Source organism: Artemia sp. Qi Xiang Cuo, chromosome 4 (assembly GCF_049724085.1).
Source record: "Artemia sp. Qi Xiang Cuo chromosome 4, ASM4972408v1, whole genome shotgun sequence".
In the NCBI taxonomy this organism is placed as follows: domain Eukaryota; kingdom Metazoa; phylum Arthropoda; class Branchiopoda; order Anostraca; family Artemiidae; genus Artemia; species Artemia sp. Qi Xiang Cuo.
Window position 1 is genome coordinate 41,643,649 of NC_142797.1, and position 22,727 is coordinate 41,666,375.

Consider the following 22,727-nt stretch of genomic DNA (forward strand, 5'->3'; position numbering starts at 1 on the left):
GCATATAAGGTTTTTCATAGAAACTGTTGTTGTAGAAACTTCAAAATGGCACATTTGATTGGAAATTGAGAAGTTTAGTGCCCTTATTAATAGTCAAAGGTGATCAGAGGGCGAATGCCCCCCTCCCCACGCCCATCATTTCCCCAAACACTTCCGATCAACATTTTATATAGCCATTTTGTTTAACATAGTTGGAAGGTCTGGAAATTATGTCTTTGAGGAAGACATCCCCCCCCATAGCCCTCAGGACAAGGGTTGTAAGTTATTACTTTGGGGCATATAAGGTTTTTATAGAAAGCATTTTTTTTTCAATGGAGATATAATTTATTCACAAAAAAATGAACAAAAAAGCATGAAGCCCAGTAACCTGGGTTTGTATTGCAACTCCAAAAAAAACTCCACTTACATCAGTGCATTCGGGTTCCCATTTCACAACAAAACAAAACAAAAGCATATAAAACATATTAAACATATAGAACTACTTGAAAAAACAACAACAACAAAACCAAAAAAAAATATTATAATTTATAAACCTGCAGGCAATGGTGCCCCAACTGCTCACGGAAGCCAGACCTTTCAGCAATATCCCTAATAGAAGATGGCGTCTGAGACCAAAGCACCGGAAGAATATGACGAGCAGAGAAAGCAGACCTCGCAAACACTCTAATCGGCCTTCTAACATACCAACCTGTCTTGTTAAATGCACATGGACATCAGAACCTGTCACAAACATATGACGAAGAAAGATTGGAGCAATATTATTAATAATATAATACATTAGTTGAAGCTTATAAAATAAGCACAACCCTGAAAAAGGTAAAATATGGACTCGCGGATAAATATTTCTAACTGAGGCAAGTCTATCGAGTACATAAATAGCACGCACAGCTGGATTCTGGAAAACACACTTAGGCTTCAGATGAACATAAAATGTTGCAGACCAAACAGAACAACAGTATAGTAAATAAGGATGGACTAATGAGAAATATAAAAGATGCAAAACATTCTGCGGAAACTGATACTTAAGCTTCCTTATCATACCTATATTCCTTGCTACTTTCGACGATATACATTGCCGTAGAAACTTCAAAAACTGCTCATTCGATTAAAAATTGAAAGGGTTAGTGCCCTTTTAAATAGTCGAAAGTAATTAGAGGGTAACTAACCCCCTCCCACGTCCACCATTTCCCCAAAAACTACTAATCAAAATTTTGAAAAGCCATTTTGTTCAACGTAGTTGGAAAGTCTGGAAATTATGTCTCTGAGGATAACCCCCCCCCCCCAGCCCTTAGGACGAGGGCTGTAAGTTATGCCCTGAGGGGGCTTGTATAAACTTCAGAGGGGCCTTATATAAACTTCAGAGGGGGCTTATTGGATTGGTAATCAGAAGTTCTAGTGCTCTTTTTAAGAGTCAGTCATCAAACGGCAGCTACCCCCCCCCCCCCCCAAACACATCGTATTGTCCCAAAATACATCTAATACAAATTTTGAGATAGCCATTTTATTCAAGACAGTCTAAATATTATATAATAAGGCTTTTGGGGTTGAAACAAGCCCCAGAGCCTAGGGACAAGGGCTGTAAGTTGTGCCTAGGGGTTTTTTAAGATTACAATGGAAGAGAATGGTTGTATGAACTTTAGAGGAGGCTCATTTGGTAAAATTCAAATTTCTAGTTCAATTTTAAGAGTCAAAAGTGATGAAGGGCAGCTACCCCCCCCCCACGTCCGGCAACCTCTTTTCACCAAATGAATCTGATTAAAATTGTGAGATAGCGATTTTGCTCAAAACCGTCCAAAGAACTAAAACAATGCCTATAGAGTTGACGCAACCTCCTAGTGCCCTGGGGATAGGGTTGTAAGTCATAGTCTGGGGTCATATAAGGTTTTTAAGGAATGGGTGGTCGCATAAGCTTCAGTTGGGGCTCATTTGATTTTAAATTGGAAGTTATAGTGCTCTTTTTAAGAGTCAAAGTGATTTGAGAGCAACCTCCCCCCCCCCACGCTCATCATTTCCCCAAAGACATCCAATCAGAATTTGGAGATAGAAATTTTGTTCATTGTAGCTGAAGAGTCCGGAAATTATATTTTTCAGGAAGACACCAGGCGCTTACAGCTCTCAGGGCAAAGCTTTTAAATTATGCCCCGGGGGGCATAAAAGGTTTTTATAGAAAGGGCGGTTGTAAATACTTCGAAGAGGACTCACTGGATTGGTAATCTGAATTTCTAGTGCCCTTTTTAAGATTCAAAGTGATGAGAAGGTAGTTATGAGATAGCGATTTTGTTAAAACTAGTTCAAAGAACATATACTAATGTTTCTAGGGGTTAAACAACCCCCCAGCGCCCTTGTAAGTTCTGCCATCTGGGCATATAAGGTTTTTATGGAATGGGCGGTCGTATAAACTTCAGATGAGGCTCATTTGATTTGAAATTAGAAGTTATAATGCCCTTTTTAAGAGTCAAAGTGATTTGAGAGCAACCAGCCCTCCCTCCTTGCTCATCATTTCCCTTAACACCTCCAATGAAAATTTGGAGATAATAATTTTATTCATCGTAGTTGAAGGTTTCAGAAATTATGTTTGTGAGGAGGACAACCCACCCACCTCCCTACATCTCTCAAGGGAAAAGGTTGTACGTTAAGCCCTTGGGATATATAAGATTCTTATAGAAAGGGTGGTTGTATATTATTTGGACGAAACTCACTAATTGGGAATTGAGAGGGCTAGTGCCCTTATTACTAGTCAAAAGCGATCAGAGGGCGAATGCTCCCCCCCCCACACCCAAATTTCCCCAAACACTTCCAATCAACATTCGATATAGCCATTTTCTTGAACGTAGTTGAAAGGTCCGGAAATTATGTCTAAGGATGACCCCCATACCCCTCAGGACAAGGGTCGTAAGTTATGCCCTTGGGGCATATAAGGTTTTTATAGACAGTTTTGTCGTAGAAGCTTCAAAAAGGGCTCATTCGATTGGAGATTGAGAGGACTAGTGCCTTTGTTATTAGTCTAAAGTGATCAGAGGGCAAATGCCCCCCACGCCCATAATTTCCCCAAACCTTTCCAATCAAAATTTTGATATAGTCGAAAGTAGTCGGAGGGAGAATCACCCCCAAGCCTATCATTGCCCCAAACATTTCCGACCAGCATTTTGATATTGTCATTTTGCTCAACGTAGTTGAAAGGTCTGGAAATTATGTCTTTAAGGATGACAACCCTCCCCCCTCCACATAGCCTTCAGGACAAGGGTTGTAAGTTATGCCCTTCGGGCATAAATGGTTCTTATATAAAGATTTGTCGTGGAAGCTTCAAAAAGGGGCCATTTGATTGAAAATTCGGAGGATTTGTACCTTTTTTATTAGTTGAAAGTGATCAGATGGCAAATGCCCCCCTCCATGCCTATCATTTCCCCAAACACTTCCAATCAAAATTTTGATATAGCCATTTTGTTCAGCCTATCAGAAAGGTCTGGAAGTTATATTTTTGAGGATAAAAAATCCCCCCAGCCCTCTGGGCAAGGGTTGAACGTAGTTGAAGGGTCCAGAAATTATGTTTTTGAGCATGACAATCCCCTCACAGCCCTCAGAGCTAAGGTTGTAAATTATGTCCTGGGCGCATAAAATGTCTTTTTTATAGAAAGTGTTGTCGTAAAAACTTCAAAAAGAGGACTCTTTCGATTGAAAATTGAGAGGGCTATTGCCCTTTTTAATAGTCGAAAGTAATCGGAGAGAGAATCCCCCCAAGCCTATCATTTCCCCAAACATTTCCGATCAGTATTTTGATATGGCCATTTTGTCCAACGTGGTTGAAAGTTTTGGAAATTATGTCTTTAAGGATGACAAAGCTCCCCCCATAGCCCTCAGGACAAGAATCGTAAGTTATATTCTTGGGGCATATAAGGTTTTTATCTAAATTTTTGTTGTAGAAGCTTCAGAAATGAATTTTTTGATTGAAAAAGGGAAAGAGTAGGGTCATTTTTATTAGTCTAAAGTATTCAGAGGGCAAATTAATCTGAGTAGGGTTATAAACCCTATGCTTTTTAAAAGCCAGAATATACTTTAATGAAAAAAATTCTTTCAAATGTTTTCACTTTTATAACCTTAAGATTTTAAAATTTAAGGAATAAAAATCAGCATGCGTATATTAAAATGACAAGGCACATTTTTTTCAGTGAATTCATTCGAATGTTTTCAGTAAAGTACAAATTATATTCTGGCTTTTAGAAAGCATAGGGTTTAGAATCCTATTCAGATTAATTTCTGCTTGTTTGAGTTTCACTTATTTTAATTTCTGTTTCGTCGTGTTTTCTATTAAAAAAAAGTCGTGTTTTCCCGAAATACATTGAATAAAAAATTTTGCGGAAGTCATTTTATGCAAGATTCTGGGTTGATACAAACCACCAAACTTCAGATAGGGCTTATTTGATTTGAAATTGGAAGTTATAGAGCCTTTTTTAAGCGTCAAAGTGATTTGAGAGTGACCAGCCCACCCCACCCCCCCCCCCCTCCATGCTCATTATTTTCCTTAATACCTCCAACGAAAATTTGGAGATAACAATTTTGTTCTTCGCAGTTCAAGGTTTCGGAAATTACGTCCGTGAGGAGGACAACCCCCTCCCCTACATCTCACAGGGAAAGGGTTGTAAGTTATGCCCTTTGGGTACATAAGGTTCTTATAGAAAAGATGGTCGAATACGCTTTAGAGAGGACACATTGGATTGGTGATCAGAAGTTTTAGTGCCCCTTATAATAAGTCAAAGTGATCAGAGCGCAGCTAAACCCCCCCCCCTCCCACACACACACGTCGTGTTTTCCCGAGATGTATTCAAATGATATTTTGAGACAGTCCTTTTATTCAAAATAATCCGAATATCATATACCAAGGCTTTTGAGCTTGATACAAACCACCAGAGCCTGAGGGCGAGGGTCGTAGGTTATGGAAATGGGGCATTTAAGGTTCTTATCGAAGGTATCGTTGTATAAGCTTTAGAAGTGGCTCAATTTGTTGTTCGAAATTGGAAGTTCTAGTTGTTCGAAATTGGAAGTCCTCTTTTCACCATATGTATCTAATTGAAATTGTGTGATGGCAATTTTGTTTAAAATAGTTCAAGAAACATATAACAATGCCTCCAGGGTGGGCCCCCCCCCCTCCCCAGAGCCTTGGGGCAAGGGCTTGAAGTTATGCCCTGGTGCATATAAGGTTTTTAAGGAACGGGTGGTCGTATTAAATTCAGATGGGTCCCATTTAATTTTAAATTGGAAATTATAGTGCTCTTTTTAAGACTCAAAGTGGTAAGAGGCCCCCCCCCCCCACGACCATCATTTCCCATAACAAACATCGAAACAAAGTTTTGAGACATCAATTTTTTTCAGCAATGTTGAAAGGTTCAGTAATTATGTGTAGCAATATTTGTAGTAGCATTAGCAGCAGTATGCAAATTGCACCTTTTTTTTAACATCCCTTTCAACACACGATGAAATTTCTAACTTAATACCATCAAAAGGGACTGAAGCATTGCTGATTCGGCATCTTGACAACCATTATGGGCTTAGTGTGTTTCGATTTATTTCAATACAGTTACGATATTGCCCAAAATTTTCGCCTTAATACTCTTAGGTTTATTAACAGTAGTAGTAGCACCAGTAGTTATAGTAGTAGCAGTAGAAGTTAATAGTAGTAGTCTTAGCTTTAATAGTAGTAGTAGCAGTAATAATAATAGTAGCAGTAGTTGTAGGAGTAGAAGCATTAGCATTATTATGCAAACATTGTCTTTTGGTTAGTTCAACATCCCCCCACAACAAGCGTTGTAAGTTTTAATTTCACACACGAAAGATATTGCTGATATGCCCTTTTGACAACCTGCATACGGATGGTAGGTTGTCACCCGTACAACAGAGATATTCTCTGAAAATTTCAAATTCACGCCTTCATAAGTTGAAGATTGTTAACTAGCCAGAAGACACTCTGTGTATACATTTAATGCTGCTTCTACGGTCACTGTAACTAACGAAACTAATGGCATTAGGTTGAAACGTTTAGGGAACGTTTAGGGGGAGTTTCAATTAAACGAAAAAACTATATGCATGCAGATAAGCAATATAGGGCACATAAACAACAAAGGGCACATAAGGACATAGGCAGCGATGCTCTATCACAGTTAGTATTTCCACTCACAATCTAAAAGAGCTGGCTTGATCGAAAATTAAAAGTTTTTTTTCCACTCCACAAGTCAAAAGGAATTGGAGGGCAGTCAGCCCTCCGCTTTAACTATTCAGGCTTTAAATGAATTTTATCGACACTTTACGACGGTCCTTTTGTTCAGCGTCGCTGAATAGTCTTGTAACTATTTCGTTAGGGTTATTGGGGTGGTCATTCCCCCACAGTTTTGTAATTCGCCCATTATGCTGAAAAACTAAATGCTGCTTTAAATTTAAATCAAAACGCACTGTTTGTATGCTGGTTGCCAATAAGACATCTCAGCAATATACCAAGAACGACCGAGGGCATTAAGCTCAAACTTTCGGGGCTACTTCTATTACTATTTCTGCTCTTAATATTTTACTAAATCAAAAGATTGTAAGTCTATACAGGCTGTGAAAGAGCATAGATATTATTTTTTTGGGAATGACATTAACTTTTATTTATGAGGTCAAATAGAGGATGTACATGACTAAATTAAACACTATTATTTGTGCCTAACTTTCAAAAGGGTTTATGTTTTTAAAAATTGCCGAAAATGTTCCTCCAGCATGCAAATAGCATGTGAAACTATAAATCCTTAAAGAAAAACTAGATAGATTCAAACTATTATTTTATTTTTCCCTGAAAAAGACTATGCAATATAAAATGAACAGAAATTAACAAAAAAAAAACCTTTTTCCACACAATAGGTTTTTGAAAAAAAAAGAAAGGATCGCCATTTAACCAAAAATAAACAAAAAAAGAAATCAAATAATCTAAAAAGCATACAACTACCACAAATCAGCATCAATAAATAAATGAAACCCAAAACGAGCAGAAATTAACGTGAGTAGGGATCAAAACCCCTTTGCTTTCTAAAAGCCGGAATATAATTTGGACTTTCCTGAAAAAAAATTCTTTTAAATGTTTTCACTTTTATAACTTTGAGAGGTCAAAAATTAATTAATATCGTTTTGGGTTTCATTTATTGATGCTGATTTGTGGTAGTTGTATGCTTGGTAGTTTATTTGATTCTTTTTTTTGTTCATTTTTGTTTAATGCAGTTCTCTACTTTTTTTTGAAAAATTTATTTTTTGGAAAGTTTTTCTAATTAATCGCATCTAAAAGAGCAGTCCTTGATTCCTGGCATTTGAATTCCAACTGACGGTTAGTCAAAAAAGTAGTTCATTTATTTAAATAGATGGAAGTTAAACACATGCCATTGGCCATAAAGATCAACTGAAAGGAAAATCACAGATAAAAATACAGTCAACAACAGATTTAAAGAAAAAAAAAATAAAAAAGACGAAGAAACAACAAATCCAAATAAATTGGATGCTAAACCTTTTTCTGAAGCCCGGAGAGGGAAAAACATTCATCGCATCCCTTCAGTATTTTTCCTCTGAAGCCGCCCCCCCCCCGTTATGGCTGAATCTGTGTGAAAATGCGTATCATTTTCTGCCAATTCACTATTACATCCAAGTAGAATAAAGAGCTTGAATTTGACATAAAGTTTATGCTATTCCCAAAATTTCATTGATTAATCATAAAAAGCTACAGTCGATAGCAGGCCTTTAATAATAGCCGCTTAACTTTATCTATTTATGTCTCTATTATTTTTATTTTGTGGGGTTTGAGTTATTTAAGTATTACACCCAAGGCCGTACCCAGGGGGAGGATTAGGGGGGTTTGAATTCTTATTCTTCTGATAAGAAATCTTATTCTTCTGACTCGAATCTGTGATTTCGGTTCCAACGAGCTGTAATATGCCTACCCTTGCTCTAAAAAGTTGGTGGTGGAGTGAGCGGGTTGGTTTTGCAGGTTATGTAGGCTACTTCACTTCTCCAAGGAGACCGTGTGAAAATCCTCGCCTTATTCGGGGTCAAACAAGATGCGTCATAATTTTTTACATAAAGCAAATAGACTGGTGATATGGCTAGAACACAGTCACTGATTTTGGCCTTAAACAGAAAGTTGTATTATTTTTCAATTGTATGCTTGAAATACAAAGCATAATAAAACATATTAAATAAGTAAAAACTTTAAACAAATAAGCCTATCTTCTTGAGCCAATAAGTAAATTATTCTTAGGAGAGCAGTTTTCTGGTTTAAGCTTACAGAGAGAGACCTTATATCCTTGAGATGAAGCAAAGAGTGCCCGATCTGAATCAATTAAATCCATACATTTAAATCCTTGAGGCGTTTTTTCGTTGTCCTTATCATGGGTTTGGTCAGCACTGTGAGCTAATCTGAAATATTCAGACTGTGTAAGGAGGGTGTCCTGCATCTCTTTGCTTTGTGGGTACTGAATATTTGGAATTGGCTGAACAGCACCATAACAGCAGGGACAAATAACAAAATTGGAATTTTTCACAATGCACTTATTTAAAACCCTATCAGTAGCACTACCACAAGCATGAAGCGCTACTCCTATATCAAAGTTTCCAATGAAATAATTTACATTCCCCAAAATCAAGCTGACGTTTTTCAGTTGGAGACGTTCCACTCTTCGCCGCGCTCTATCAACAGATTCACTTTTGTTATCCACCAAAACGACAGAGCAGAGGGGTAATATAAAAGCCAAAACAATTCCTAAATGCCCACCTCCTGAACAAAAGTCAACTAACACATCACCAGGCTTTGCTAATCTTTTGACAGCAATTATTATACTCTGTAACTGATCACATTTTCGATGAGCACGAGATGGTGGAAGATCTCCACCAATAGGATGGGCATCCTTTGGCAAGACTGACCAATCAAACTCACCGACCAACTCTTCTTTGCATTTAAATTGCAATACGTCAATTACAGACAATTTCTCAAAAATTTTATTAAGTATGCTTTGACAAGTACCTAATTTATCACTTCTTCCTGAATCTTTAGAATATAAACTAAATTCATTTACCTTGGGAATGGATACACAGTCATTTTTTTCTAGACTGTCTTCGACTGAAACGAAAGAAATAGAACCTCTGCATAGAGTTTCCATGAGGGAATACCAGCAATCCATAGCAGGAAAGTGCTTTTTCAATAAATCCCGCTTATAAAATTTCATCAATAAATAGAAAGTGGAAAAAAGTACAAGATCAGAAATGGTTATATCCTCTCCCTCTGCAAACTTATGATCAAGTATTGTGCCCGCCCTTCGTTGAACATCCCTAAGAGAAAGATTTTGTATATTCAGGGTGTCATCATTAACATTTTGACCCTTAACTTTCGTTTTAGACTGGTAACTAGTTTTAAAATTAACTTTTTTCAAAATGTTATGAGTTCTTACTGGTTGCTTCAAATGATTTTCGAATTTTGCAAACGTGACTGGAAATACAGACAGGCGAAACTGTTTTAATGCATCGATGCTCTCAGCTTCACAAAACCGAGTCCAAATACTCACTTCAGTGGGTGCACTTAAACAGCTGCAACGAAATCCGAGAAATTCCCTTGATATGTGATTCTTTCCTGCGGCTTTTATCAAAAAGCGAATAACTCCACATATACCGACAATTGTCAATGTGCTCTCACCACTGATTAAGGCAGGGAGTTTGACCGTTTTAACGGAATTATTCTTTTCGGCCTCAGTGACAAAAGTAAATGATTGAAACTTTTCTGTTCTAAGAGGGACCCAAATTAAACATTTAAAACCATCACTATTTTTTGTATTACCATTCTTGGGTATATCATCTTGTTCTTCAATGGCAAAAACTTCAAAATTACTTAATCCGCAGTGATCAAGAGCAAAAAGGAGGGTGTAACTTTCCACAGAAATACAATTTTCTTTCCAACTGACAAATAACTTGTGTCTTTGCTCCATCTCGATATCCAGAAAAACATAATCTAAAAAAAAAACTGAATAAGAATGAGTGTTACAAGCAAAAATGTCAAACTTGAATTCATTTTCAAAGCATACACCACTAGAAGACTCGAAAAAAAATTAAACACGGGGATAAAATCAACATAAGTGGAATCCCGTTCAGTATATTCCTATAATAGTTTAGAATATATAAGATAGTTAAGAGAAAATTAGAAAAAATCTGTAGCTACAGTCAGATACATATATATATTTATATATATATATATATATATATATATATATATATATATATATATATATATATATATATTATATACTATATATATATATATATATATATATATATATATATATATATATATATATATATATATATATATATATATATATATATATATATATATATATATATATATATATATATATATAAATAAATGAAACTCAGAGAGGAGAGAAAGTAACAAAATGAAAAATAAAATTAAAAAGGGTGAAAAAACGAGTATTGTGTCAGCCAGTGAACCATGAAGATGAAAAAATATAACAAATTATTTCGACAAGGACCTCCGCCAAATCGTCATAAGTGCTAAACAAAAAAAAACAAAAAAAAACGAGAATCTAACCTTTCGAAGTTTTCTATACAAAGACAGAAAAGGCACTGAATAAAAATCAGGCAGGAATCAATGTAAATGAATTTACTAAGATGATTGGGCAAGGATCTTTCGTCTTGCAATAGTTTTAGCTGGTCTACAATTTTGGTTTTCATTAGGTACGCAAATAGGTTCTTTTAAGTTTTTTCGGGTGAAAATATTGATTGAGTCCTTCAAGATTAAAGTGTCGTAAATTGGGCTTAATGAAATATCTCCAGTATCTCTATTTATGGCTAAATTTTGGTTCATATAAATTTTTATCTCAATTACCTCTTTAAAAGTTTGTGGTACGCCATTTACAGTTGATATTAAGGTTGCCTCGTCAAACAGAACTAGATGGGTCGGATTTACGAAAACATGTGAAGCCAAATGCCGAATCAAAGTTGTCATTGGTATTTTTTAATCTCAGGGACTTCTGCATTGAAATTTTGTGATCATGCAAACGTTCACCTAGTTGTTGATGGGTCCTACCAATGTAAAATTTTCCACAAGAACATGGGATTCTGTATACACCATTACCCAGTGCAGGGTCTGTTTTATCCTTTCCTGAATTGAAAAAGTGTTCAAATTTCTGTTCGGATTGGAAAGAAACAGAAAGATTACGTTTTTTTAAAAATTTTCCAAGTTTATCGCCAAGTTTCGGGATGCATAGTAAAACCATGAAAGTTTTTTTCTCAAGTGCTGATGTAACTGTATCAGGGGGTACAAACTCCCTATTTTGTTCTCTTACCGTGTTCAATCGTTTATCTATTATATTTTCATTGTTTTATTGGATAACAACTGCAGGAAAGAATATCCTTGACATAATTTTGTTTAGGGTTTATATGATGAAGGGGACAAATTTTAGAAATTCTGTCTAATAAAGGGACTATTGCACCTCTTTTCGCAGAAGGAGGGTGATTGGAAGAAAAATGTAGATATCGATCATTATGAGTCGGCTTTCTATATATAGAAAATTCAAGACTAGGATTAGATTTTATAATCAAAATATCCAAGAAAGACAGCTTACCTGAATCTTCGAGTTCCATTGTGAACTGGAGATTTGAATCAAAAGAGTTCAAATGTGCCAAAAAATCTCTTGGAGAGTCTTGTCCATGTTCCCAAACAGAAAGGATATCATCAACAAAACGAAACCAGATAGAGTGTTTTAAGTGGAAAGTATTCAAAGCAGACTGTTCTATGAAATCCATGTAAAAATTTGCCAAATAAGGAGACTAGACAGTGCCTATGGATAAGCCCATTATTTGAAGAAAAAATTTGTTTTGGAATTTAAAATGCGAGGAGAACTTGTTGCAAAGACGGACAAGGGTCATTATTGTATCAATTTCCAAAGTTTTGTAATCCGACCAAGCTGAATTTTCCTCTAATTTTCTTTGTAAAGCCTGCTCATTTTCCTCAAAATTAGAGGATAATTCAGCTACGTTGGATTATAAACTTTTAGAAATTGATACAATAATGACCCTTTTCAGTCTTTGCAACAAGTTCTCATCGTATTTTGAATTTTAAAAAATAATTTTTCCTTCAGATAATGGGATTACCAATAGGCACAGTCTTGTCTCCATCGCTGGCTGACAAAATCCTCGTTTTCTCACCCTTTTTGATTTTATTTTTCATTTTGTTACTTTGTCTCCTCTCTGAGTTTCATTTGTCATGTATAGCCAGTGTGGTCTAAGAATTTATATATATATATATATATATATATATATATATATATATATATATATATATATATATATATATATATATATATATATATATATATATATATATATATATATATATATATATATATATATATATATATATATATATATATATATATAAACATGACGGAAAAAACAGATGGAAATAAACTTCAGTACTTTTTTTTAACTTCCCTAGGAGTAGTTACTTCTGACTACCACCAGAAGAGGGACTCCCCTTTGTGAGCAGGGTAAAATCCCAAGGTTTCTACAAGAATCTAGTATTGATGGATTTTCTTAGTATTCTAACTTATTTTCAAAAGTTAAGTTCAGCCCGAAACTGGAATTACAAAATGTTTGGTTAAAATGTATATCGTATGCAACTTTTAAGAATGGATCTACAACAATTTTGGAGCACCAGAAGTTGTACTAAGTTCTTGCTTCTCTCTTGTTCAATGACTTTTCCCAAACTTAAAATTTTTTTTTGCATGGAGAATGAAACTTTCAGAAATAGATGTTAGAGCCCAGGTTAGGGACTGGGCAAGTATTTTCAAGGTCACACCTCTGCTGGACTCCAAGTATGGGTTGAAAAATTTTATGAAAGGGATTCTAGGATATAAATAATAATAAAAAAGGGCTTAGAACTCGGTTCAAATCTTAAATTCCACATAGAAAGGCTTGAATTCCGACGAGTTCAGGCTCTAAGCAGAAATTGAACCTTTTTTATTTTTGAAAGGCTAACACAGGTTCTTCGAAGCGTGCGAAAGCTATTCCTTCGCGAGAGCCACATGATGATCCAACCAGATATTCGCCAATATCCCTTATTTCTGCGCTTACCACGACTATCAAAAAGGTTCGCGTCTTATCACTATTTTAGATTCAAAATCAGTTTCAGTCATTAATATCAGTTTCCCTTTCGAGTAAAGAAATTAAACAGATCACGATTTTCTTCTGTATTTCCTACGTTCAGCGTTCCTTTAACCACGACTTTCAATTGGCGTCCGACAGGGATAAATTACAGGGCTGGTGCTGTTTCTTATCTATGGAAACGACCTAACTATTTCGGTAGCAAGAAATAAATACATAATCTCTTGTGGCCTACGTCATCCCAGATCTCGCCAAGCCTACAATATAATTATTATAGGTTTGGCCTGATTCAAAATGACAAAAAATAAATTACTACAAGTAAGAGCAGAACTACAACGCCCTCAAACTCCATAAGTGATAGAGCTTCATTTGCGTTCCTTAGGAAAGGATATGAATTTCAAACCCAGGGCTTATAGCCTTCTGATACTTTTAAATCGACTACCAGTAACTATGTCAGAATTTTCGATTGATAGCAATTGGCCTTCATTGGGACAAAATCGTAGTTTGGTGCTGAAAAATGGCAGAAAACACCACCTTCCTGTGGCATAGTCTTTTCGGCCGCTTAAAAAAGGTGCAATAACTTTTAATTTCCATTGGAATCAGCCCATTGTCGATTTTCTAGGTCCATTAGTTCGACACAATCACCCTAAAAGAAACAAATGAATAAAAACAAACAAAGAAAAGCATATCCGTGATTTTTCTTCTTGAAAAAAAAAAATAATTAAAGTTAAGGTTACCCACGAAAAGATACGAGCCTGAGAAAATTTGCCGGATTTTAAAATACGGGCAAACACCCCGAGAACACTTGTTTCTATTACGGCCATTCCATTATTAAAGCCAAGCCAAAAAATAACTTTATTAGGCTTCAATTGGACAATAATTAAGTCGAATGGCTATCTTTAAGAATGCTAAAAATTGCGCAATAAAGTAGTTATTGGAAACAGCAATATTTATATTACGATGGGGAACCATTACCAGTCGGAGAAGCTAATTTTGTATGGACTTATTTAGGAGCTTCTTTTGTAACATTATTATCAGTTTATTTTGTAATGACTTATTTAGGAGCTTGTTTTGTAACACTATTATCAGTTTATTTTGTATGGACTTATTTAGGAGCTTCTTTTGTAACATTATTATCAGTTTATTTTGTATGGACTTATTTAGGAGCTTGTTTTGTAACACTATTATCAGTTTATTTTGTATGGACTATGTGCATCTTAAGGAGCGGATAAGCCACTGCACGGCATTATTGTCTCAGAAACAAAGAAGGACAATTTATGACTCGTGTATAATTTTAAGTCGACTTGCTATCCCTGATTTTTCAGTTGAGTTTTTTCTCCCTCTTTGGGATAACACTGTTCTTTTGTGCCAAAAAGCCAAAAAAGCGCAAAGAACACCACTTTACTGTGGCATAATCTTTTTTGCTACTCAAAACTAGAACTTTTAATTTCCATTCGAATGGGCCTTCTTCCGATTATCTAGAACCGTTGGTTCGATACAACCACCGCAGGTAAAAAGAAAAAAAAAACAAACAAATCAAAATCCTCTGTGATTATTCTTCTCAGGAAAAGAGTAAAACTTCGCATTTTTGTACATAGGGGCTTGAAACGTCTACGATAGAGTTCTCTGATAAGTTGAATTTACTGGTATAACGTCCATCAAGAACCCTCGCCCTTTTGGGGGTGTTTTGCCTATATTTGAAATTTAGGCAATTCTTCTCAGGCTCGTAACTTTCGTGGTAACGAAGTGTAAGGGCTAACAGTAATCAAAACTAAAAAAAAAAAAAAAAAAAATAATTTTGATAACAGTAAATAAATCAAAAGAATGGAATTTTTATACTGATTCCGAACATAAAGATTCATTCAGTTTAAAGATACCCTTAAAAAAATACGAGCCTGAAAATTTGCCCGATTTTCAAAATAGGGGGAAACACCCCTAAAAACGCAAGTAATTTTGATGAAAATCACACCAAATAATTCGGCATATCACAGAACACAAAAACAACGAGTTTTGCTTTTCTTTTTTTTTCAAAGATCGGAGGCGCATTCGGACGGAAAATAAAAGTTCTACTGTCCTTTTTAAGTGGTCAGAAAGTCTATACCCCAGGAAGGTGACGTTTTCTTCCGTTTTGTGGCACCAAAATACGATTTTGCCCCAAAAAGGATATCAAGTTACTATGGATTGAAAATTCTGGAATAGTTTATCGATTTAGAAGCACTATATATATATATATATATATATATATATATATATATATATATATATATATATATATACATATATATTTATATATTATGTTTAAGAGGTAATTACTTGGCAAAAAAAAAAAAAAAAAAAAAAAAAAAAAAAAAAACAAAAAATAAACTGTCGTCCCTAATCCAGCAATTGAGACAAATGTGTACTTAACGAGGTTTTTACCTTACTCATCTATCTAACTATCCGGGAACGAACAGTAGGCCTATAACCGAACAATCAACAAAATAGAAATGTCCAAATCCATGCACAGTCGTCATCAATAAATGTAAGTCGTTGTAAATATATATATATATATATATATATATATATATATATATATATATATATATATATATATATATATATATGTAAATATATATATATATATATATATATATATATATATATATATATATATATATATATATATATATATATATATATATATATATATATATATATATATATATATATATATATATATATAATGTAAATATATATATATATATATATATATATATATATATATATATATATATATATATATATATATATATATATATATATATATATATATATATATATATATATATATATATATATATATATATATATATATATATATATATATATATATATATATATATATATATATATATATATATATATATATATATATTGAGCATCCCAGTGTCAGAGGAAGTAATGCCGCACGATGGCGTATTCGGTCATGAAAAGTCACGTAGTCCATGCAAGATAAATGGCGAGATGAATCAAAAGACAATATTTGCATCTAAGTTATCAAAATAAAATAGAATGCAATATCTAAAGAATGGCTTGGAGTATAAAATTGTAACTTCCCAGGTAGCATAGAGGAAGGATGTGAGATGCAAGAGCACTTCAGAACTTGTATTGGGGGAGGGAATAAAAAAGGGAGGGGATCAGTTTGAGATGCCCTAAAATACTTCTAATTCGCTAATGTTTGTAACTTAAAGGGAATGTAGACAGCACACCGTAGATCTCAATGAAAACAAAATTATTTTGAAGATTGGTTAAATCTATGTAGGAGACATGAAACTAGTTCAACAAATTTTGACTTCTCAGATTGGCTCACACTTACAGAGCAGAGTATGGAGATAGAGACAAGAGGATCTCAATGAAGAAAAAATCTATGAAAATAAACAAATTGTTGTACTGATCCGTGAAGCCCAAAGATAGGCCCAAATTTGTTTGATCACCGATTGGCTAGCAACTACTGGGCAAAATAAGTCTAAGAAAAATAAAATATTGAAAAAAGCGGTTTACATTGATTCGTGAAACCCAAAATGGACCCAACACTGTTTTTCACCGATTTCGATAAAAACTCCTAGGGTAAGAAGACTATGCCAAGGGGACATTAACAAGAGAAATAAACTGTGGTTCTATCGATTCTTAGCGCGCATTTGTTGTGATTCTTAGCGCGCACAACACCTACAACAAAGTATAACAGAAACGATACTTTGCTGAAGGTGTTGGATTATAACACGTGTATATTAAAGGGTGTCTACAGCATCGCTTTAGCCTCATTTGAGAGCAGAAATTATACAGATCTTCAATTCATGTGAATGATAATTCCCCTCCCATACAGCCCAATATTTTTTATAGCAACACTATTATTAAACATTTATTACGCAAAATCACTGTTACTTGAAAATGTTGACCGAATATTCAAGGTTTGTCCAAAATTTAAACTACAATCCAACATTTCTTAAACAAAAAACTGAAAAACTTGAAAATATTCATAACATTATCCAATAATAAACTAAATCAATCAAAAGCAAACGGAAGTCAATTGAAAACAAATCTACCAAAGACAATAATAAAGTCACATAATAGTTTACACTTAAAGCGAACAGAAATTACTATCAATGAGCAAAAAAAAAAAAAAAAAAAAAAAAAAAAAAAAAAAAAAAAAAAAAAATAGATGTATAATCACATATTTACAAGAAAGTATTTGACCTACGTTAATGTACAAATAACAGTTCAATAGGGATAAATCCTTTTATAAGAGAGTGAAAACAATGACAAAATCTCTGGACATTTCGGTCACATACAGTAACCGTCCTCAGCAGATAAACTGTATTCATATACATGATTGGTTACATCATTCCCATATATACGACGTAGGTATTTTCAAAAATCACATTGCCTTTCCATGACGTACAAATAACAATTCAATAGAGATAAATCCTTCTATTAGACAGTGAAAACAATGAAACAATCTCTGGATATTCTGGTCACATACACAGCGCCCGTCCTCAGCAGATAAACTTGATTTATATACTTGGTTGGTCACATCATCCCCATACACATGACGTAGATATTTTCAAAGACTACACTGCCTTTCCATGACGTAGAAATAAGAGTTCAATAAGGATAATTCCTTTTATTAGACAGTGAAAACAATGACAAAATCTCTTGATGTTTCGGTCGCATACACAGTGACCGTCCGTAGCAGATAAACTCAACAGATCTACTAAGTTAATGAAGCTTTCAGGGACTTTCAAGATTTGATAAATCGGCTTATTCACCAAAGTTTTATTTGTCTTGCTCTATTATTCTCTTTAAAATAGCGAATAAAGTTTATTTCTGCAGCAGTTATTTACCCATAGATACTTTCTGAGAAGTGTGTACACTGCTGTATTTAAAAAAAAAATGATTTATTCAAGACTGCTTGTTTGAGTGCTGAAAACTGTTGAAAAGGTGTGACCTTCCCAAATTATAGACCCTCAACCAAACAGAACAGATCATAGGTGGATTCTTCTATTTAAATAGGTTATTTACCGCTGAATCCGTCTAAATTTGCAATATGTTATTTGAAAAGTGTGTAGGGTTTTGAAGATGTACTAATACCTTATGCACCTTGTATGCAGATGGTGAAAATAAGTAGCACATAGTAATGTTTAGTAGACAACATGTATACTAGTTACATAATATAGGTACTGAGGAGGCTTTCTTCCTACTGTCAAAATCGTATTCAAATAGTCTACAAACTCACTAAATGCAACATTAATCGAAAATTATCAAGCCTTCAAAAAAAAAATGAGCATGGAAAGCAACATTCTCATTCAAGTTTACCTTTGCCTTCTTTTAAGCCTTGGCAAAGCTCAGTTTGTAATACATTTGCAGACCTTCGGTGCAATTCCTGGTTCCTTTTCTGCTAGAATCAGAGCTATGTTCTACTTTTACCTATTAACTTTGGTATGGCACTTCTTTGTTGGTTTTTTGTAATTATTTTTGAAGTCTTTTGTTTAAGAGGCAATTGTGTTCTTTCTTAAGTTCTCTGTTTCCTTTGACAGACAGTTATTTGGCGTTTTTGCACTCTTTTCCTTTTCTCTTTTTCATAGCTTTGTCCTCTTTCAAAGTACCAAGGACATTAAAATGAAAACACTTTTTGCCCCCTCAAACCCATCTTAGGTCTATTAATACCAGGAAACCGCGATTTTCTACAATTTTTTTTTGCTGTTTCAAAATTATTAAGTTCTGAGGGCATAACCACATTTGTATCAGTGTTCCCACGCCGAACCATGAAAATAAAAGAGCAGAACTATCTCGATAAATTTGATAAAACATAAAATTTAAATATCAACAATATGTTGACTTCCAGTTAAAGTTAAACGCCTTTTTATTATTAAACTGTATTAAGGAATGATTCCGTAACCATTTTTTATTTAATTTTTAATTAAAATAATTTTTAAAATCAATTTTGATTTGTATTTAACTCTTTTTCAAACTCCTATAAGTATACGTCCTATTCCATTTTCAGATGTCCGCTAGTTCAGAAGATTCCAAGCTTCAAATGGGCATAAGTGTACACTAAATTAGTAAATCTACAAATAGTCACGCTTTCATTTTATCAAACAGTTCGTGGTAACGAACTGTAAGTAAGGAGCGACCCGGCTCAATGGTAACCGAAACTGTAGAAAACGGAATTTTGATACCAATAGATACATCAAAAGAATCAGATTTTAATGCTGATTTCAAATATATAAGTTTCATCAAGTTTAGTCCTACCTATCAAAAGTTATGCGCCTGAGAAAAGTTGGCTGATTTTCGAAAAAAGGGGGAAAGACCCCCTAAAAGTTATATAACCTTAATGAAAATCACACCATCATATTCAGCGTATCAGAGAACCTTACCGCAGAGGCTTCAAGCTCCTATCTACAAAAATGTGGAATTTTGCATTTTCTGCCAGAAGAAAGATCACGGATGCGTGTTTTTTTTTTTTTTTTTTTTTTTTTTTTTTTTTTTTTTTTTTTCAGGAGTGATCGTATCGACCTAGTGGTCCTAGAATATCGTGGGAGGGCTAGTTCTAGTGCCCTTTTTAAGTGACCAAAAAAATGGAGGGCAACTAGGCCCCCTCCCACGCTCATTTTTTTCCCAAAGTCACCCGATAAAAATTTTGAAATAGCCATTTTTTTCACCATGGTCGAAAATAGGATAACTATGTCTTTTAGGATGACTTAATCCCCCGAAGTCCCCGGGGGGAGGGCTGAAAGTTATGAACTTTACCCAATGTTAACATATAGTATTGGTTATTGGGAAGTATACAGACGTTTTCAGAAAGGATTTTTTCTGGTAGTGGGGGGGGGGAGTGGGTCGTCGGTTATGTGGGAGGATCTTACCATGAAGGAAGTTTTCAGGGGAGAAGGAACATGGCTATAACGGGGGCACCGGATTTTCCAGTACTATTTAAATAAAAATCAGAAGTTCTACATAAAAAAACAAGTATTTAAACTGAAAGTAAGGAGCAACATAATATCTCAAAACTACAGAAAACATTAAGTTTATGATTGGGTTCATCCCCTAGGCAATACCTCGCTCTTTAAGCCAAAGATTATTTAGTACTTTCATAAGAGCTATTTATTCTAATTAACGGCATTTGTGATTAAGGGGTCATTTCTAAAGTATTGGAACAAAATTCCAACTTAAGCTTAAAGAGCAAGGTATTGACTAGGGGGCGAACCCTCTAATATACGTATTAAAAATATAAGAATATAGAGGTTCGTTACGTAAGTTAATTCGTAAGTTACTTATATTTATTACTAATAAAAACGTTCGTAAATAAAATTAAACAGGTTTCGAGAAAGCCATTTAACCAAATAAAATTAAAATTAATATTCAAATTTTTTTTAATTATTCATGTACGGTGAGCCAAAATCAAAACCTGCATTAATTCAAAAACGTTCAAAAATTAAATTAAAAAAAATACGTTTTTTAACTGAAAGTAAGGAACGACGTTAAAACTTAAAACGAACACAAATTATTCCGTATATGAAAGGGGCTGTCCGCCTCGCTCTTTACGCTAAAGTTTGATTTTCTCACAACTCTATTTTTTTTAAACATTGAAAAACTTTAGGGTAAAGAGCGAGGCGTTGAGGAGGGGACATCCCCTTTCATATACGGAATAATTTCTGTTCGTTTTAGGTTTTAACGTCGTTCCTTACTTTCAGTTAAAAAAACTTTTTTTTTATTTAATTTGAAACCAAGTGACCATCGAAAAACATATAGAACTTGCAGAGAAAAGTAAGAAAAACTGTTTATTTATCCCCCCCCCCTCCAAAAAAAAAATCAAAAAATCAAAATGTCATGAGAATACTGGTTTGAAACTGAGAGTAGTCGTCCAATTTCGGAAAGAAGTGGTTCCGCCACCATTTTTTTTAGAATAATGGTCAAACATAGCAAGGATTATGTTTCATTTTTAGCATGACTTAGAGAATGACGGGCCATAATAGCCACCCTGATTTCTCCTTCTGCATTGGGGTTTCCATAGCCCAAGGACTTAAGATATGTTTAAAGTAGATCGGGAAACGCAATTTTTGATCCTTTTCAAGCCTCAGATATTTGATTTTTACATTAGGTTCCTATTAGGTCAAAGAGTTAAGGTTGTAAGGGTCAAACTCACAAGGGAAAAAAGTATTTTGACTCATTTCCAGGAGCCCTAACCTATCTCCCAACAAAATATGCATTCCCATTGGCATAAGAAACGATCCCAGGAAGTTTCGAGTCAGTCGGACATCCAAGACCAAACATGCCCCTTTTTCCACGATAAACTTATCTGTAATATTTAGCAATTTTCATAGTTTCCTGTCTTTCCCTAGGAGTTGTGGGGGTCAGGTCACTCTTGAAGAGATATTTATTGGATCTTTCAATAATTTTGAACAAAATGGAATTCGATCCAATACCATGGGGTGCGAGAGGGGCCGGATAGCAAAAAAAGGCATTAAAGGTGGACTGCTTCCCCTCTAATCACTTTCGAAACTTGAAAAGAGCCCTAGAAAATTTACTTTTCAATAAAATAAGTCCCCTCCCAAGTTTCTATGACCACCCTTTCCATACAAAATGACAGAATTGGAGGTACATGAGTCATGTAGTCCCCAGAGGTATATTTACTGGACCTTTCAACTATTCTAAGTAAAAGAGGAGACGGGGGGTTGCCCACCAATCACTCTCAGCCATTAAAAAAGGCACTAGAATTTTCGATTTCCGTTTGTAATTTCTAGAATTCTCAATTACTACTTTCTAAGACAACCTCTTCCATACGAAATGGCCGAAAAAAATACTGGGAGACACATCTGTCTTTGCATCTGTGTTAGAACGTAGACTCTTGTTGTCTATAACAAATATTAATTGTGTATTGCCTGGATTGATAGTGCAATATCCACGACCTAGCTAGCTAAGCTGGCTTAGCCTTCCATTTGATTTTTGCAGCCATTGCAAATCTGCTAAGCCAATCTTCCCAAGTCGACAAGAATCGGCTGTACCTGAACAGCAAATCCCAGTTGCTCAAAGAAATTGGTACTGGGTATTAGTTTTTAGCACCAAATTCAACTTATTACACGCATGACTTTAAAACAAACAACAAATGACACTGCTTTTTTAAATCAATGATTTAATGATGGTTCACAGAGACAAATTGATTGAAACAATTGAAGCGAGGACAGTTTTATAATAGCCGGCTTTTTCACTCGATATTCGCGATACAAGATCAGCACAATTGCACAAAGACTGCGACAAGCGAAATTAGCTTGAAGCTTTTACAATGAAATAAAAAAAACAATCCTCTTACAATTTAAATAGCCAATTTTAAGTAAAGAAATAAACTTACATTTAAATGACAGAATTGATTTGACGTTGAATTCTTCTCATAGCACGTCTATTAAGGGAATTCTGACGCACAATCACAAAACTAGTTGATACCATTGAGCCCAATGCCACTACCGCTTCGAATAGCCAGAATTTTCGTTCGTCTAGCCACAGAACACGTTCGCAAC

The 22,727-nt window shown here is 34.6% G+C and overlaps 1 protein-coding gene across 3 annotated transcripts in view; it reads right to left on the reverse strand.

Moving 5' to 3' along the window:
* Window positions 1-22,727, reverse strand: part of LOC148953119 (glutathione S-transferase C-terminal domain-containing protein homolog) — a 168,538-nt gene that overhangs the window by 81,417 nt on the left and 64,394 nt on the right. The window contains exons 4-6 of one of the 3 annotated variants that reach the window (XR_016141692.1): window positions 22,562-22,726; window positions 9,836-10,006; window positions 6,444-7,414 (exon numbers count right to left, since the gene is read on the reverse strand). Coding sequence is in view for 1 of the 3 variants with exons in the window: in XM_089088305.1 (XP_088944431.1) it covers window positions 8,232-9,983 (1,752 nt within the window). In the remaining 2 variants the exon portion in view is untranslated. Of the gene's footprint in view, window positions 1-6,443; window positions 10,007-22,561; window position 22,727 lie in introns of those variants that run through there. The other 2 variants (XR_016141691.1, XM_089088305.1) reach the window with 2 other exon arrangements.